General features: G+C 44.8%; 1 protein-coding gene across 3 annotated transcripts in view; it reads left to right on the top strand.

The window, feature by feature from the left end:
• LOC308320737 (muscleblind-like protein 1) overlaps window positions 1-20,253 on the top strand; it is a gene marked incomplete at its 5' end in the record, with an annotated part of 59,674 nt that overhangs the window by 20,995 nt on the left and 18,426 nt on the right. For all 3 annotated transcript variants that reach the window (XM_080771391.1, XM_080771390.1, XM_080771389.1), the window contains one exon: window positions 15,963-16,133. In XM_080771391.1, the coding sequence (XP_080627517.1) occupies window positions 15,963-16,133 (171 nt within the window). The remainder of the gene's footprint in view (window positions 1-15,962; window positions 16,134-20,253) is intronic.

Here is a 20,253-nt window from a genome sequence, read left to right as displayed (position 1 = left end):
ACTGTGGGAGAGAGCTTAGCGAAGGTGATCACCTTGCACCCCCTGACAGCCACCCATCCCCCCATCCTCGCTCCTTGCTAAAGTGGTACAAACCGACTTTGATCAATGTGGATCGATGTGGATGAGTGTGCAGCCGGAAGGTGCTATACGTGGAGGGAACAGGGTGTGGGGGTAGCCTTCTGCTCTGTCATGCGGCAGTGTGTGTGCTTGAGGGGATTAAGATACACACTGTGACAAGTTAACGCAGTTTTGTCCATCAGAGCACGTTTTCGAAATATGTCTATAATAAAGAAATCACACCCGTATGAACTGAGTGGTGCAGTTCTCCCCCCCCCCCCCTCTCCCCTCTCCCTCTCTCTCTTTCTCTCTCTCTCTCTCATTAGCAGGCAACAGTGCAGCACTATCTCTCTCTCTCTCTCTGCTTCTGGCACAACAGCGCCCCTACTGGTACTCATAGTCATACTGGTGCTCAGTTTATATGAATTTTGTTTTAAGTTGTTTTTAAGTGGTGCAACCACTTCTACAACCAGCTCGCAATGTCCGTGTGTTTGTGATGTACGTCAAATGAGCATGAGTGGTGTGCGCATGCGTGAAATTGGAACGACAGAAGTATGTGCGCACGCACCCGCACCCGCGTGTGTGTAGTGCCGTGCATGTGCGCGTGCACCACTGGTGTGCGCACGCACCCGCACCCGTGTGTGGATGTTGTTGCTACAGAAATAGCGTCAATGCTAGCGAGCTAAAATATAGCCATCCTTGCTCTAGAAAGCACCAATGTTTCCATCTAGACCACCGGATTATCAGCAAAAACCTCAGAAAATGGACCAAACCATGGAGAGCTCCGTAGATTAGGAGTTATTCAGCTTTTAGAGAGGGGAGTTGCACCACTTGGTTCACACAGGTGTGATTTTTTTGTTTTATGTTTGCTTTTTGCCTCCTGTTTTTGTCTGTATTGTACCGTTATTGTCTGTTGCTCCCCTTCCCCTTTCCCCAAGAGGACCACAATGGAAACAAGCCTAACAGCTTTCTTGTGAATTTATCCTTTTGAAATATATTTTCAATAAAGTATTCAATCAATCAATCAATTAACACACACATATAACGTCACATAGGTGAACACGGACATTGCTGTTCCTTGGAGTGGTTGCACCACTCAAAAATGACCTGGTGTATCAACATTCTGAATTTGAGTGTGTATACCTCTCTCTCTCTCTCTCTCTCTCTCTCTCTTCTCTCTATCTCTCGCTCTCCCTCTCTCCCGGAGGATGGTGCAAGATCCTTCAGGATTTAAATTGCAAGGTCATGCATTTCCTGTTATTCTTTCCTTCATATTTTTTATTCCGCGATTTTGTAACCCATTTTATTTACCCATAGTGTCAATTATCTAATGTAATCCTGGGCGTTTCACTTCCTCTGCCAACCTGGGGGGGCAGCGGACTGCCCTTTTGCTTCCTTCTATGCATGAGGAGTCCAAGCTGCTTCTTTTCCCCTGACAGGGAAGAGTTTCCCCAGCCGGACGTAGCGCGTGGAAGGAACACGTTATTCCGACCATTTCCTTTCCCCTCCATCAGGCGCCCCATCTGGCCAGGGGGAGGCAGTTTAGGGACACGGGGAGAACATGTAAACTCCACACAGAAAAGCCGTTTCGCCAACCCCGCCTTTGGGTATGGGCACTGATGATGAGCCCAGGACCTTCTAGCTGTGAGGTGACAGCACTACCGACTGTGCCACCGTGACCCTTTTATTCTTAACCAATTTCTCTTTGAACTCTTGCTTACATTCTTAGACATAATAGTACAACATCAGTCTGAGAAATGTCAGTGAACTTCCTTTACCCCTTTCTATGTGCTTTGGTTTCCATTATCCGCCATGGATTTCCCACTACGGCTCCTTGTCTACGGCTTTATTTTGAGGGTTTTACACTTCCAGCTCTGCAATTGTTGATGATACAAAGGATTACATGCTTCTCTTTTATTACTGTAATTTCCCTCAGTATGAATCTTTGATTGTTAGCCTTAGACAAGGATAACAAAAGGAATCTGTAGCTGGCTGGCTGGCTGGCTGGCTGGCTGCGTGTGTGTGTGTGTGTGTGTGTGTGTGTGTGTGTGTGTGTGTGTGTGTGTGTGTGTGTGTGTGAGACTGTGTGTGTGTGTGTGTGTGTGTGTGTGGTGTGCGTTGTGTGCGTGCGTATGTGCGCTCACGTGTGCATGTGCGTGCGTGCATGTCCGGTGGGTATTATCACTTTATGGTGTAAATTAATGCTAATCCTCTCTTATCTCCTTTAACCTCAAAGCAATGTCACTGTATGGTATAATGTTAACGAAGAGACTCCGTGCTGTGTAAGAACCCTACTGGTGTGTATACTGTAGGTGTGTGTGTGTGTGTGTGTGTGTGTGTGTGTGTGTGTGTGTGTGTGTGTGTGTGTGTGTGTGTGTGTGTGTGTGTGTGTGTGTGTGTGTGTGTGTGTGTGTGTGTGTGTGTGTGTGTGTGTGTGTGTGTGTGTGTGTCAGGGGGGCAGTCAGACAGATATTTTGTGAAGCTACTAAGGAAATCGGGATTTCCTGAAAGTTCATATAATGGCCTGTTGTGGCGCTGTCGTTGGGCCCAAAAAACCCATAGCCCCATAGAAGTCCATGTATTTGGGACCAACTTCACCTAGACTGTATTACCTTAATAAACATGGCCATGAATACTTTCTGCTTCCAGTCACTAGTTTAAAGTCTCATTTCTAATCATAATCATAATATTCTTTTTGGAAAATTATGGTCCCATTTATTAAAAAAATTACCATAGAGTCGCGTATGTTCTGAGGGGCGTGGCTACCGTCACAGTGTATGATCGGGATTCCCCACCCACTCGAGTCAAAATAAAAACCAACGGAGAAGAAGGGGGGAAGTCCCGCCTATATTTTTCTCTCCCTCTCTCGCTAGATTATAACTATATGCTCTCTCTCTCTCACCCACTCTCTCCCTCTCTCTCATGTTATCTCACACACATGTCATTGTTTCGTTCACATTAGCTAAAGTTATAGGCCTACATGAAGTCATGTACATGCATGCACACACCTCTCTGACGAGCCGAAATAATTTCGGCACTACAGCGGTATTTCCTCTGTATCTGCTATCTGCTTTCCGGTTGTGGTGGGCCGGTCCGGAATTTCGGACCCAGTCCAGCCCTAGCTGCTTCTCGCTGGCCGTGCAGTCTGGCAATGCACTGTCACTAGTGTTGTCAGACCTGCTGCTCTCCTCTCTCCTCCTCTCACACCCGTTCTCAACTTCTCGCTGGATTAACCGTTTCAGTTCATACGATGTGTGAGACCGTCATAAGGATTAGATACGATTGTAGCCTTGAACGTGTCTGTACGTCATAGCACATCCTCAATGATACGGGGCGAGATAAGAATATTCAGAATTTTTCCTTTTTTTTTTTTTTTGGCATTTCGCTTTTCGCTTGCCGTATGCTAACGCTCTGTGCAATTATTAGCTTGTCATTGACTCCCATGTTAGCGCGGCGGAAAGAATGACTCGTATCTCCTAATCCAGGGCGCTCTCCGTGGTGATGAATAGATCGATATGCTGGCGCTTCATTTCTGCTCCTCATCCGTCTCTCCCGCAAAATATGAACTTTTTGGATCATATATCGTATAAATTAAAATGATCGGGATGTTTAGGTCAATTTGTCAAGTCAACTTTTTTAGGAAAGTGTTTCCGGTTCATGGCTTTCAGAGTAAAAGCGATCAGACAACTCCGGCACCCCAGAGCTCCTATTTTGAAGCACTTCCGGCACTAAATGTGTTTTAAGAGCATCTGTTAAATGCCTAAATTGTAATTAATTTCAAAATTAAAGGAGAATAAACATACAAATTATCAGTAACAGGAGGAACGATGTTATAACTTATAAGACTGCAGGCATGCTGACAGGCTGAGCCGCTGACAGAAAGCTGGCTCTAATGCGCAGTTGCCATAATTTCGTTCTCTTCCACCGGGATCGAGGCAGCAGATCAATATATATGGACCAGCTTTGTTACTTTAGCACAATTTGTCCTTATGAATCTCAACATCTTCCAAGTAGACTTACTTGACTTATTCCTGTAGGCTCCTAGGTGGAGCATAGGGCCGCAATCACACCCCGCCATCGGACTCTGTTGTGAGCAGTTTTCTTCAGCTGGGCCCACGATAATCCGGTTGTTTTTGCCTCACTCCACTGATCTTCTCCAGGTTTTCGAAGTAGCCTAGGCCAGATTTTGAAGCTGGATTTTAATCAATCAATTTGGACATTGTTGAAATTCATTGTTGGGAGTTCTGATGCGCTGTTGCGCCCCCAGACGTTGTATACTAAGGTACTAAGGTTTGCAAGCCAGCTTCCCACAGAGGTCTATTAAATATGGTCCCCTCCTTTTCTCTGTACACCAAAGCTCAGGCATTGCAGTGCAAAGCATTGTGAGCTTTTACATCGCCTATTTTCGACTGCATACTGTATTAAGACGGAATAGGGTTGTTAGGGTTTTAGTGGTTCATTGAAATCCGAGGGCTTGTGTGGTAAATTGAAATGAGAGAGTGTACGTATAGCTGCAGGGTGTGCTATTGTGATAGGCTCGTCAGGAGTAGATACTGTAGATAGAAAAGCATATTGGAACACTAAGCCTCCCCCACATTCCAATCACGGCTCCTCTCAACAGAGGTGCAGAGAGATGAGCATGAAACATGTAGCTATACACCACCCTCAGATAATGCTGTGAGCACAACATTTGTTTTGTGTTCTTCTTTTTTAATTATCATGAATTTGCAATGGCATCACATTTTCTCTCTCTCTCTGTGTGTGTGTGTGTGTGTGTGTGTGTGTGTGTGTGTGTGTGTGTGTGTGTGTGTGTGTGTGTGTGTGTGTGTGTGTGTGTGTGTGTGTGTGTGTGTGTGTGTGTGTGTGTGTGTGTGTGTGTGTGTGCAGGCTTAGTCATGCAATACTCATGAGTTGGTGTATACACTCAGCCTTGCCTCTTGCCAATGGAAAATGTTTTGGGGCATTGTTTCAGACGGACCGACGGTAGAGTAGAGAGACAGGAATTAAGACCAAGGGCAGAGAGACAAGACGGGGGTATGGATTGGTGGTGCACTTGCTGAGCCACGAGGCGCCCTAGCACAAGGACGACTCTCATCTCCTCCTCATATTTGTTTTCGGCTCACTGACTATCTCAAAAACATGATGATGATGATGGCAGTAAAGCTATGGGTAACAAACATTGTTGCGTTTTAATAGGACTCCATGGCACTAGAGATAAAACTGTATTAGAGTCAGCTTATAAAAGACTGTGAATACAGAACCATCAGTGTTGGGAATGTTCACTTTCTACACGAATAAATTGCCAATTTAACACTGAGGTGCCCACAATGTTTTGCAATGTGAAAAACCGAATAAGCCCCAACATGTGAAATGCTTTTATTGTGTATATTTCCACGTGCTGAAAATAGCTGATCTACAAGCTCACAACATCACGATATGCAACACGTCATATGACGAAAAATAAATCAGGTTTCACTGTGGGAGATGTCTTTTGTTGTCCGAGACGATCATGTATGTAGCCTACACAGCGCTCCTCGACGCAAAATAACAAGCTATTGAAAGCTATTTTCAGTGGCACATTATGTTGAATCAAGTTTACGTCAGTGTTTGTTTGGAGACATGTTCAGTGTCTGCTGTCTCCGTGGATACGCGCGAGCATCATCATCCAGTTGTAAGATGCGTGCTGCGCACTCCAGAGAAAATGCACGGCTGAGAGAGATTACGTTGATTTGGTGTCGGATTTGGGCTTTTTGGTGGGTTATCCGCTACATATTAACCAAAAACTGCTCATGACGGAATGTTCCGCCAATTAACATCCAACTATCAACTGCTCCTGGCGGAACGTCATATAAGCTGTATTATTGATATCAAACGGGAGCTCTGTATTCTATTTATTTTTTTGCTTGGCCTTTCCTTCTTCAGCGATCCTAGACTGGTTTCGCGCATGCGCACTGCCATTCACTTCTTGTATACAGGCTGACTAAAAAGCTGAATAACTCTAAATCTACGGCGCTCTCCATGGTTTTCATGGCACATTCTTGAATGTGAAGTAAACTGTGACAAAGTACCGTTCACACACGCCAGAAATGAACGATTACGTTCATCAATCAGAAATACAATACGTTCAGTTCACTTTCACCCAAAATATGAACGCGTTTGTGACGATTGAGACATTGACCTTGAGAACCATGATACAGTGAACTAGAGATTAAGAGATAAAACTGTAATAGATTCATAGCTAGGGAGTCAGTGAATAGAACGATGATACAGTGAACTATTATAGAGATAAAACTGTATTGGAGTCAGCATGGGAGAACATGAACACAGAAGAACCAAGAGAGGATTATACACTACTTAGGCTGGGAAGGAGGGAGATAATAATAGTGAAGGGAGAGAAAGACGAACTGATAAAAGGAAATTAATTGAAAAAGAAACCAATAAAAAAGGGTCTCATCTCAGGGGCTGTGAGGTGGCCTAGCCTATCCTCTCCCTCTCACTTTATCATATCACTCGGTGTGTCCGTGTGTGTGTGTGTGTGTGTGTGTGTGTGTGTGTGTGTGTGTGTGTGTGTGTGTGTGTGTGTGTGTGTGCGTGGGTGGGTTGGTGTGTGCATGAGTTGTGTGCGCAAGTGTGTCTCTGTAGTGAGTTAATGTAGACCTATAATGAGATCAAAGCTAATTAGGAATGCTGCACAATTCCACAATGACATTCCCACAGGAGTCAGGATTAGATTATTATATATTAGATGAATACTGTGCCTTCAGGAAGAGACATGGGGGAGGGTTATGCCACATGCATGTTCATGTGTGTGTAATGTTTTAACTGTTTTATTATGGCAATGAGACATATTGAACAATATGTGTCACAGTGGGTTCATGTCATATGAAAGCATGGGAAACATATTGACATATTTGTTGTTCAATTTGACCCACCATTTTTGAAGATATGGCTTAGAGTAATATTTTGCAGAGAGTTGAGAAAACAGGACTGAAAGGTGCACTAATGTGATCTGTAACATTTTAACATCTATCCCAGGATGCAATGCTAAAAGGTGGGTGGAAGGTGGGGGTCTGATGGGGGACAGGTAAAAACACCTCAGATGTGATCCCAGAGCGTATTGTTCTCAAACTTGAGTATCTTGTATTCAGGTGTCTTTGAGTGAACACTTAAAACCAGCCTTTTAAGGAGCTATCACCCATCACCAGTGTTACTCCATTACTGAGCTGGTATAATATTTTCTTAGCTGTCTCCTCCCGATCCCCAATTGTGATTCCAACACAGTGAGGGACAAAAACAGTACGCCCAGAGTTCTTAAACATGAATCATACAGTAATTGTTAGCTAAACTTGGACCACTTCAGCAATTCATTTTCAGCAATGTAATTATAATGGCTGATGACAAACAAGCAACAGCTGAGCTCAAGAGCGCAGCAGTGCTGTCATTAGCCTTCACCACTAATGATGCCCCCTAGTCATTAGCCCCCCTATGCTAACGATTTTATACCTGCAGACAGCCAAAACACATTGCCAGGCTGAGTGGTGCTTTTTGGGCCATAATTGACAGTTCGGCTATAGGCCTAATTAAGCGATATAAGGCTAAAAGCTTTCCATGTCATTTGTGTTGTGCGGTAGCATCATCAGAACACTATTTGTCTTTGGCCTGTTATTTTATAACTGTCAGACTTTCAGACAATTGCCTAGAATGTCTTTGACTGTCTACTCTGTCCGTGGTTCGTGTTGCTTGAGTCTTTCCGACTGAGCACTTTCCGGGCTATTTCATATCTAAAATACGTCTAAATGGCCATCTAAAACTGTTTTTTCTTTGCAGTCTATAGACGTTAAAACGTCATTTCAACAGCTATAGACTATCTGCTTCAAAAAACAGCTAAATCAGTGTCTAAGCTAAGCCTAGACTAAAAAAATCCCTTTTAGACCAGTAGTTATAACCGGTTTCAGACAGACCTCTAATAGACGACTATTGCTCAGTGAGTTCTGGCTACTTGTACCCGTATCCCAGGCTTTTTACTTGCTGCCCAGCTAAACGAGAACTGAAGGTTATGAAATGACCGGGGGTGTCCCAGATTTGGATAGATGACGGCAACGTGCTAATGAGACTTGTATGGACATCTAGATAAAAGATATTCTGTCAGACATGACTTCCTTGAGGTCTGGTCTGCAGGGAGAGCCCCTCAAACGTATGTCTGTCGGCCACTTTAGCAGTGCAACAGTGCACATGATTGGAACCTTTACTGGGGACGGACAGTGAGAGAAAGAAAGAGAGAGGGAAAATAAAGCCGGGGGATTTGTCACTCACTGCAAATGGACATTTTCCTCTCAAATCTACTTCCTAACACATGGCGTGATCAGCCAGATATTTGCAGCTGGTGCACATTTCATAACGTGTGTGTGTGTGTGTGTGTGTGTGTGTGTGTGTGTGTGTGAGAGAGAGAGTGTGTGTGTGTGCGGGGACATAAGTTGGCCTGTCTGGCCACCCTCGCAGTGGCTCAGACAGGGTGTTCTTTGTGTTCTGCGTGATGTCATAATCTGTCTGACGTTTGCTGGCCGACAGGAACCTTTCGGCTAAGAAAGCACTTACTTGCAGACACAAGTGTGCGTGCGTGTGTGCATGCGTGCGTGTGCTTGCTCATTCTCCTCACACAGCCCCCGGCCAGACGGAGCTGACTGATTGATGGTTGTCTTTTGGAGTGGGAGGAGCTACGGTAGCTGCAATGACATTCAGAGAGAATTGCTAATGCACAAAGGGTTGGGGCGGCTCCGCCGCTGTCAGTCACACTGGCCACGGTGCTGATGGCACTGGCAGCCATGTATCAGTCACGGTGCTGATGGCCACGGTGCTGATGGCACTGGCAGCCATGTGTCAGTCACACTGTGGCCACGGTGCTGATGGCACTGGCAGCCATGTGTCAGTCACACTGTGGCCACGGTGCTGATGGCACTGGCAGCCATGTGTCAGTCACACTGTGGCCACGGTGCTGATGGCACTGGCAGCCATGTGTCAGTCACACTGTGGCCACGGTGCTGATGGCACTGGCAGCCATGTGTCAGTCACACTGTGGCCACGGTGCTGATGGCACTGGCAGCCATGTGTCAGTCACACTGTGGCCACGGTTCTGATGGCACTGGCAGCCATGTGTCAGTCACACTGTGGCCACGGTGCTGATGGCACTGGCAGCCATGTGTCAGTCACACTGTGGCCACGGTGCTGATGGCACTGGCAGCCATGTGTCAGTCACACTGTGGCCACGGTGCTGATGGCACTGGCAGCCACGCAGACTAACACACTGTCAGTACACACTGACAGTGCAGACTCGCAACGCAGACACGATTGCAATGTTCGAACGTCACCCGATATAACTTCAAACCAAATGTGGCTGCATACACGTTACTAAAATAATAATCATACTAATATGGTGGGGTGGGAGAACACAACAGAGACTGCGCACACAAACTGCCGAGAAGCACGAGATTGTGACACACAAACATACACGTTACTACAATGGTAAATGGTGCATTTATATAGCGCCTTTATCCAAGTCGCTTTACATAGATTGTGCATTACATTCACCCATTCACACACACATTGATACACCGATTGCGGCGGAAGCCATGCAAGGTACCAACCAGCACATCGGGAGCAATTTGGGGTTCAGTGTCTTGCCCAAGGACACTTCGACATGTAGACAGGAGGAGCCGGAATTCGAACCGCCGACCCATGGATCATTGGACGACCTGCTCTACCTCTTGAGCCACAGTCGCGCCACAATAATAATCATACTAATATGGGGAGACACAACAGAGACAGTGCTTCTTTCACCTGACAAATATCACAATGTGATCATTTCTTGTTTTGTTTTTTTCCTCTTCCCCCTTCATGGGCCCCTTGGGGGCTGCCCTGGGCCCCGGCATTGAACCGGTTGCACCGTCGATGTGTGATGACATCAGAATGAGTCATCTCTGGTGGATTAACAGATCATTTAGAATCAACAGGTTATGTGTGAACATGGAGAGAGGCCTGGTGCACAGCCAGGCAGTGATGGAAAGTTGGCTAACTTTATTATAATACTTTATTCTTCCACTCCACTACATCTCTGAGGCATGAAACTTGTGTACTTTCACTCCACTACAATTATTTTAAAACTTTAGTTACTTAGTTCTAGACATTTTTTCGATTTGGACATCAAAATTTGGTGTCTAAAATGCAGAAGTGCAAACGAGCGCTCAATGTTAAAGCCCAGATGCACAGGGTTTCCTAGTCATAACTCAACGTTGGAGAGCTTCACTGGGGGCTTGAGCTTCTACCGGTTCTCGCGAGAGATGGCAAGCGAGAAGGGACATCTTTAGTCTGCAGCTGGGATAAGCACAGTAAACACAACAGCAACACTGGCCATAGTGGCACCTCATGGCCAGTGAAGCGTAAACAAGACTACCAGCAGGCGATATACATACGTACATACTGTATATGGAAACAATAACCTTAGCTCCATAACTGTATATGACCAATAGTCACTACTCACTACCAGAAATAACAAAAATAATAAACGGCTCTCCGTTACAAATCCGTAGTTTGGGGGAGCTGCTGTGTGTTCTGTGTGTGTGTGCGTGCACGCGTGTGTATGCCGGTCACATGCATGGAGCACTGCTTTAAACAACACAAGTTTATCTCCGTATTTTGAGGACAAAATAACAAACCCCCGTGAGCCACAAAATGGATGGACCCTAGTATTTATAACTTGTGAAATTGGACACCATTACTTTAAGTATATTTTGATGCCCATACTTTTACCGGTTGATACCGACAATAAGCCACTCCCGACCTACTTGTAGTTAAGTCAATTTTGAATACCAAATTTCTACATTGCATTAGTCTATTGATAATTTTACTTTGGTAGTATAATGTGAGTTGTGAGTACTTCTTCCACTCCCTCCACTGGCCTGTTCTGTCCAGTGGAGGGTGCAGTTTTCCATCAGAGAAAGAGCTGAAATCACAGGCTGCATTTGAATAATATTAATGAGAAATGCAGGTCTGTCTCTCTCGTGTGTTTTTGCCTGTTTACTTTTATCTCCGTCTGTTCTTGTTTTGCTTCTCCGTGATCAGAATTCTGTAATTGGTAGTATAACTCTCTGTCATTGCAGCAGAGACAGTAATCCTTCAGCAATCCGCCTTGGCAGCAGTAATCCAGTAACAAATGAGACTGACAGGATGACTTTATGCTCATATGCCGCTGACGCCCCCATGCGTATGTAAATGCATGCGCGCACATGAAATCACATCATTTTTGTTGCTTTGTTACAATGCTACAAAGCCCAAGAGGAAATAATTCAAATTAAATTCCTAACATTATTTTGCCAATTTAACCACTTTGAACACGGTGTCCCTACATTGGGTATGCCATTACTTGTTGGTCATATTGCATTCCATTAAGCCGGCGGCCTGTTCAATATAACGTATGGAATACATGCAGTCACATACTGTGCATAGGCGTTGTTCCTGTGGAGGCTTTAATCGTTACTGCCGCTGTGTATGTGACTCTATGGCTGAGGTCTGGGCCACAGAGTATCATGAGCTGCTGATTAAATGCAGGTCGCTTCCAGGGTCATACTGTACTGGATCAGCAGCATAGTGTCTGGTATAATACCTGACAATTCTGCTCAAGGGCAGTCCCTCTCTTCGTGTGTGTGTGTGTGCGTGCGGGCGTGCGTGCGTGTGGGCGTGGGTGTGCAGTACACATGTGCATTGTGCGTGCTTGATTGATTGATTGATTGATTGATTGAAATATTTATTAACCCATTGATGCCTGAGGCCGAATCTGGGAACGCCTTCTAGGGCCTGACCTAAGGTTTCTGAAAACCTTCAAATTCTGATGATTTTTTTTTAATAGTTATGTTGCTACATGTACCAATAGCTGATGAGACACAGAGAGCGCGCCGGCATCAAGGGTAGAACAACGTATATGTTGCACCAGGCGTCAATGGGTTAACAGTTTGTAGAATTACAGTACATTTCAAGCACAAACTCAATACAAAGACTGTCAACTGTGAGTGGACGACCCAATTAAGCGTTACACTTGTTTACAACAGGGTCCACATTGTTCAATTCATCAAAACATTTAGAGACATACAAATAGACACTTCTATGTAGTTAAAGAACAGACCAGGAATTCATCATATGAATGCTTGTATATGTGTCTCTTTATAAGTTTGATGTGTATACTGTATGTGCATAACACAGCTTTGAACACGCATAGCTCATGAACCGTTTGACCGTCGGCAATGAACCGTTTGACCGTCTTACTTACTTTCTACCTATACGGACATGGGAAAGTACAGTACGTTGAAGGTTTTATGAGCCAATGAAAATTGCTTTTGTCCCTAATACATACAGTACATGCAGCGTCATATGCTTTTGCAACTTTACAGTATGGTAGAGGGTCATGTCAAATAGCACTGAAACCAGCCCTAAAAAACATGAACAGCGCACACACTGTAGTAATGAATAATGGACCAGGACACACATAATTGTCATCACAAACACTGAATGATTCTGCTGTTAACAATAGAACAACTGATTGTGTCTCGGTAGCGGAGTAGGTATAGGCTCTCGCCTTTGGGACACAAGGTCATGGATTCAAATCTGAGTACAGACAACTCAGCGTATGAGTCTTCAAGAATGCTGCCCCCCCCCCCCCACACACACACACACACACACACACACACACACACACACACACACACACACAATTAAAACTGACCCTGTCACAATTACATGGTCTTTTTTCCACAAGTTCAGTCTTCCATGTTTCTATGACTTATTGTGTGTATTATTGTTATTGCTTATTGCCTTCCTGCTTGGTCATGCTATGGCCAAATCATGGCAACGGCATTTGCTTTGAGACAGTATTGGAATATCTTGTGTGAGGAGACTGAGCCTGCAAGCTACATGCTGGCAGTTGGAGAGTCATCCTCATCCAGACAGAACCCAGACATTCAACCAACCTCTGTGACAGTGCAGGGACGGGGGACGGGGGGGAGAAGGCAGGTGATGGCAGACCAGAGTCATCCTGAGTAAATTCTGCTAGTCAGACACAGTAGCCAGAGGGAGCTGTGCTTTGGCTCAGACAGGCTCACCATTAACCAGCACTGACATCGTTTAAACAGCAGGGAAATTGTGTGTGTGTGTGTGTGGTTGGTGCGTGCGTGCAACGTGCGTGCGTGTGTGTGTGTATGTATGTGTGTGTGTGTGTGTGTGCGTGCGAGCACCGGGACATTAGCTTTACAGGGCAGTGGTACTGCAGCGTCCTCAGGCTAATGCGGATCCATCGTGTTTAGACTCCAGCTGAGCCACATAAACTGCAGAAAAATAAAAAAACAGAAGGTCAAGAACAAGGTCTGGATAAAGCACAAGGCAGGCATGTGAATTCCAATCACAGCGTAATGTCTGAGCATTCACCTAGCAAAACATTGCAAGGGTCTCATGCTTTCCTGATGGGAATCATGTTCGTGTGTGTCTGCGTGCGTGCGTGTGTGCGTGCGTGCGTGTGTGCTCACTGTGCTGTGTGTGTATCCGTCTCAGGAATTCCCATGTTGATTTTAGATGATTTCGTTGCTTCGCTGATCTAATTCATCTAAAGCATTGTTTCAGCATCAAGGGTTTTATTTGAAGTTGAGACATCACTTTGACTGACGATCAGTCAACGTTACATCAGACACGATCTGCAGTTGGACAGCACAGTGAATCATGTGCTGTCCATGAATGTCAACCATTACATGATGCTTTGTGCCTATACAACAGCAATACCTAGAAGCATACAGTGTCACCTTTTATAGTCAGAAGAAGACACACACGAACATGTGCGCATACGCATGCACGCACAGGGCTGACAATGGGTTGTAGCCACCCAGAGGGAATGTTCCTTGTATATCAAGAAAGAGACATTAACCAATTAGCCCTAATCAATAGGGGGAGTCACATGGGGATAAGCCAGTCTGGGAGCAGCATCAATGTCCGCTCCTGGGCCAATCAACTGCTATGGCTCTCTGCACCTGGCCAATCAGGCTCTGAAATTCAGCTGTTCACCAATGCAATCTTTTTGGCTGTCTCTAGGCAGATCAGGCTGTAATGAGGAAATAGTGTCAAAGAGTGCGCAGGGGAGAGCATAAAGGGCTCAAGGCTGGAGGGAAGAGAAGTGGCTGATACTAGTGTTTGTGTGTGCGTGCATGCGTGCGCATGGGCATGAATGCGTGTCGTAGTGGATCACAGTGGGCAGCCAGTAGGTCATCTCACTGAGATAAGCAGAAACATGTCATCCAACCTTTAATACCTCCTGGGAGGTTGTAGATTTGTCGCCAGGATGCTCTCGTCATTCCTGGGAGCATTTTAAAAGAGGACGATCGGAATAAGATGGAAGGAGATGAAAGAGGCTGATAGAGATGCAGCTTTGATGGTGGGATCAAAGGGGATAGGTGTTCAGCCAGAGAGAGAGAGAGAGAGAGAGAGAGAGAGAGGTGGTTCTTCTGTGTCTTCACTGCTCTGTATTCATGATGAGGAGAGCAAATATCAGCATGGGGCGCAGCATGTCAAGGGATTGAGAGGAACGGAAGGCATGGATGAGAGAGGGAATGTAAGACGGAGGAGGAGATATCTAAGATATTACACCTAGCCAGGGGAGTGTTCAGTGGAGCAGGCATTATGAGAGTGTAAATTACATTCCCTCCTTTTCCCCTTAGGCTGTCGACTGGATGAATATAATCACCCAGAGCGCCAGGCACCTAGAGACGCACACAATGCACTGTCTATAGACACTAGCAGAATACTGGATGGAGCACTGTGATGTGTGTATGTTTTAACTGTATTGTCATGCTACATGCCTGTCTGTATGTGTTTGTGGATATCCGCCATTGAAGTTCGGTCATGCATGCAGTGTATCACATCTGTTTCTGTGGCCTTGGGCTTGTTCACTATCAAAGTATAATTGAAAATGCATCCTGTAACACAAACTGCATTTCTCTCAATGCACTGACTGCTATAACATTCCTCTCACCTTTTTGGTAGCCAAGAAGAAAATGTAGAAAATGTAAGATTCCCTGGCAGGTCCATTCCGCAAGGCAAAGCAATTTTCCTTTAAGAAATTCACTTTTGCATGCAAACGTGCATCCACCACTAAGGGTGACTTAGAAAATTGCTACATCTGTACTTTTTGGACCAATTTGATTGTTTTCTTAAACGTTAAATTGTTCTACAGTATGTGGCTGTGCTAGAAATGGGCAGCAGACGCACGCAATATTGACATATTGGTTGTTCAGTTTGAGCCACCAGTTTTGGAGATATGTAAGAGAGTAATGTCTTGTAGAAAACAGCGAGTTGAGAAAACAGGCTTGAAAGGTTCACTTATGTGGTCTCTAACATTACACCTAGCTACATGTTTAAGCATTTATTTCATATTTACATGTCGATTTCAGCTCTGATACTTATTTCAGAAATGCTCTAGTATGTGAAGAGTCTGCCTAAAAAAATAACTTTTTCGCCTCTGGTGAAAAGCTGGAGTTTGCGCGAAGGGCGCGAAGGGATAAAACTCCAAAAGGGGTTCCCGCCCAGAGCGTCTGCTAAATGCCTAAATTGTCAATTGGAACAGAAAGAAAGTGATGGGGAAAGGCATGAGGTCCGGAGATTTGATCTCTCTGCTTTTTAAACTGAGCTTCAGACGTCAGAGACGTAGGTCAGATCCTCTTCAATGTAACGGCGATCGATGCCAAGGCTCATTACTTCTTTACACTGAGCAACGTTTTCCAGTTCTCCAAATTCTGCTGCTTCAACTTCCGTGTGCTCCTGACCTCTGTTTTGTTGTTTAATTAAGCGCTATATCTCTTCCACCTGTGTCCTCCCCACAGGGCCGCTGTTCCAGGGAGAACTGTAAGTACCTGCACCCACCGCCCCACCTAAAGACCCAGCTGGAGATCAATGGCAGGAACAACCTGATACAACAGAAGAATATGGCCATGTTGGCCCAGCAGATGCATCTCGCCAATGCCATGATGCCTGGTGCACAGCTGCAGCCAGTGGTGAGAGGACATACACACAAAGACACATGCATACTGTATAATAGGTGCACAAATGCATAGACACACACAGGCACACACATTATAGTATGTACAACTGTACCCATGCATAAACTCGAGCAGACATATGCAATAAATCCCCTTTAGATGCAACCATAGATGCAAGCTGCGCAGTTCAAGGTTTTTTTTTTTTTTTTTTTTACTTCCCTGCTGTCTAAACGATCTTGTGTACAGTTACATAAACGCCCACTTTCCCTTTGTCTAGTAGTCTATGAGATGCTATACATATGGTGAAGGAGACTTGGTTGTTAGGCTCGAATCTAGTTTAAATTCTTCCATGCTTTGCTCTGTCCGTCCATGTGCGATGGAGGAGAGAGAGGAAAGGTAGGAGGTGCACTAAATCTACCTCAAGGGCTCTTCAAAAGTGTGCCAAATACTGGATGTGTGGAGAAGCACGTACTGCAAACACACAAGGAGACACACATATGCACGCCCACACACGCATATGTGGCACACATAATAATAAGTCATAAGTCAATGGCTTATCGGCCTTATCTGTAGTGGCTACAGAGGCTGAGGAGAGAGGCCGATTGAGAAGAACAGTAAAACCACGAGAGGATTTTTAAAACAGGACAGAAGCGATAGATCTTCCTTGGGACAGTGCTGCCTTCCCTATCTGTTTATGTCATGAGAAGCGAGAGGAATGAGAGGGTGAGAAAGAGAGGCTGACAGAGAAGGACAGAGCGCCAAAGAAGAAAGGTAGGATGGAGAAAGGCAGCAGGAGATAAGTGGACAGTAAAAAGACAGGAGGATAAAGTGAAGACGATAGCATAGCACTGAGGGACGATGGCTTTAGATCTGCAGTACAATGGCACTACAGTAAAGGAGAATAGAAGGGACATAATGCAAGGGAAACAAAGAGAAATTCACTTTGGCTTCTTTCTCAATTGTCTGCTTTTCTCTTTCCCTCATCCCCCTTCTATTCTTTCCCTGCTTTGTCTACCGCTCTCTTCCACTTTTCCCCTATCTGACTTCCACTGTATGTCAAGCGTAGGAGGGTATACCTTCATTTCCTGCATGGTATACTCACTATACTGTGAAGGAGGGTGATGTTCATTACAGCTGGCTGTGAGCGATGGTGCTTATGATGTCATGTGTTAAAGGGATGAAAAGGCTAAAGTTACTATCTCTCCTACTATGAGTCTGACCTGACATTATTTTGATTCAGTGAACACTGGCTACGTTTACATGGACAGTTAAATCCCCTTTTCATTCCGAATAGAAGTTAAATCCTATTAAACGTTGTCATATAAACACCTACAAAAACTTAAATCCGAATGAAAATGCTCGATGCGATCTAAAAACCATTCCAATGTCACTGGCCTATATTTCATGTGTCCAACAGATGGCGTTTCACGTGAATTAACATGTATCATAGCACTTCTCCATATAAACACTCATTCGGAATGACCATTTCCCATGGAAACTCGAAGCAAAAAACATTACTTCCGAAGTATTTTATTCTGAAGTATTTATTCGGAATGATCACCCTTCATATAAACGCGGCCATTGTCACTGTTAATTCTCAATGACTGAAAATAATCAAGAAAACCTCTTAACTCCACTTTAGCTGGATTTGGGTAAAGTCAAGTGGTGATAATATAATGACAATAGTATCTGACAATATAACAAATTTCACAATACCAAATTTGATGAGGCAGTATTGCTTTGTTTTAAAGACTAGTCCTTACCCGTTCTGAATATATGAACAGCAAATGATGTTCAGTGTGGGTAATGTGATAGGGGGGTGTTGCTTACAGATGGTGTTGGGCACAAAAGTAGGCTAATTAAGTTTATTTTGCAAGTAAATGCTGTAATACAATCATAAGTACACCATTGATGTGTGATGTAAATTTGGTAGTGATATTCTGCCTATAAATGGTCAAAAGTTATTGAATATTTTCGTTCACGTTAACATGCCCCCGTCCAACTGTCAGAGCTGGCTTTCAGGTGCCTGTGCCACGCAACCCGTGCGTTGGCCGCGATGCTTCCCCAAAGAAGAAGTTATGTCGACTGACGCAAGAGTAGCTAGTAGTATCAGGGTCCGAGTTGTTTCGCCCGTGGCGAGCATGGTTTCTTCCGCGGGTTTGAGTAAAGGGCGACGCTCCCAGTGGGTCTGTTGCGTGGCAAAGTGTGTCCCAGTATTAATCTGTGTCCGTCCCAACATGCATTTCACTGGTGACACGTGATTTGCGGGGAGATGTGTTTTTTTACGCAAATTAATTTAATTATGAATGTTCGAATGTTTGGCGTGTGTAAAGCAGGGCAGATTGAGGTCAGGGCTGTGCGGCGCTAGGTTCCGTGAGGCGGTCTGTGCGTCGAGATGGCGCTGAAAGCGAGCACCTGTCTTTCTCTATGCTAAGGAAGTACTCTGACTGACTGACAGACTGACAGACAACGACCGAGCGATTTAGACAGCGATCGAGCGTTCGCTAAATTATTAGATAGATAGCCTATAGGCCTATGGGTTTCTTCATTTTCAAAAAAAAGGTAGTTTTTTCATTTCTTTAAAAATGAACATTTTGAGTTAGGTGGTTTTAGGAGCAAGGACAGCAGAGATCAGTGGCAGAAGGTTCCTATAATGACAGTGGGTGCCCACCTTAGAGTAGCCTATATATTTTAAGGTGCCCATCCGCCCCGCAACTTATTATTATTGGCATATTATTTTGCCAGTGGGTGCTTCTGCTCCTGAGCACCCACGGAGTTGACGCCACTGGCAGAGATATATAATATCCAGTATATCACATACCCGGCCTTTATTTGCCTTTGGTGAGGAAGTGATAGAGAAAGTGATATTAATATGGCAGCTAAAAAAAAAAAAAACAGTACCATGCACTAAACTAGTGTTTCTCAATGTGGGTTCCCCAGCAAAATTAGTTAATTAACTCATTTATTCCGGCCAGTTGTTAGCATAAATACCAGGTCCAGGTGCCACCATACGCGTTCACTTTAAGAGTCAGAGTTTGCCGAAGATTAACCACGAAGACTACCACGACCATAAGACTACCACAAAGAGATAGCTGCTGTGATTGTAGGTACTTCAGTTTGGCCGCGGGCAACCTACACCATCTGTCACCGTCCGTCCTATTACCTGGAGGACTGTGGCTGTGTAGTGTGTAGATAATTTTCCTGCTCTTTAGAAACAGAACATAGAAAAGAGAAAAATAGAAAAAACGGTGTCTGACTGACAGAAGTTTATATGATTTGGTCAACTATAATAGGACAATAATCTCTCATAGACACTATAGCAGTTCCAGCAGGGGAGCCCAGACCACATTAGCCAGCTCTGACTGAGATCCCTAGATGATCCCAGTTCAGCGTAGATATAATCCCTCCACCTGGTGTTTGGCCTGCCCCATATAGCCTCTTCCCAGCTGGACCTGCCTGGAAATCCTCCCAGGGGAGGTGACAGCATCCTTGCTAGATGCCCAAACCACCTCAACTGACTCCTTTCTTCTAAAAGAAGCAGCAGATTCCCTCACGGATGACTGAGCTTCTCACCTTACACCTAAGGGAGATGCCAGTCACTCTACTGAGAAAACCCATTTCGGCCAATTGTAAACGCAAATCATGACCCATATTTCATAAATCATGACCATAGGTGAGAGTAGGAACAAAAATTTAACTTTGTCTTCTGGCTCAGCTCTCTTTTCATCACAATGGTGCGGTATCTGTCATACTAACTAACTTGTAGTTGACCCACTTTTTTGGGGGTCATCCTGCAGTAGGCTAATTTCTGCTATGAATATAAAACTGTCCTATAAAATAATTTAATTTAACTTGATTTTTACGGAGCCCCAGAGTGGTCATTAACAGAAAGAATCACACCCGTGTGAACTGAGTGGTGTAATTCCCCCCCCCACACCCCCCTCTCTCTCTCTCTCTCTCTCTCTCTCTCTCTCTCTCTCTCTCTCATTAGCAGGCAGCAGGCACAGCACTATGCCTCTCTCTGTTTCTGGCGCCCCCTACTGGTACTAATAAGTCACATACTCGTGCTCATGACCACTGATACATAGATACGCGTATACATAGATACACACGGACATTGCTGATTGTAGGAGAG

This window comes from Protomyctophum bolini (genome assembly GCF_963924005.1).
Source record: "Protomyctophum bolini genome assembly, chromosome: 9".
NCBI lineage: Eukaryota > Metazoa > Chordata > Actinopteri > Myctophiformes > Myctophidae > Protomyctophum > Protomyctophum bolini.
Note: the sequence above shows the minus strand (reverse complement) of the source record. Positions and strands in the feature narration are given on the sequence as shown.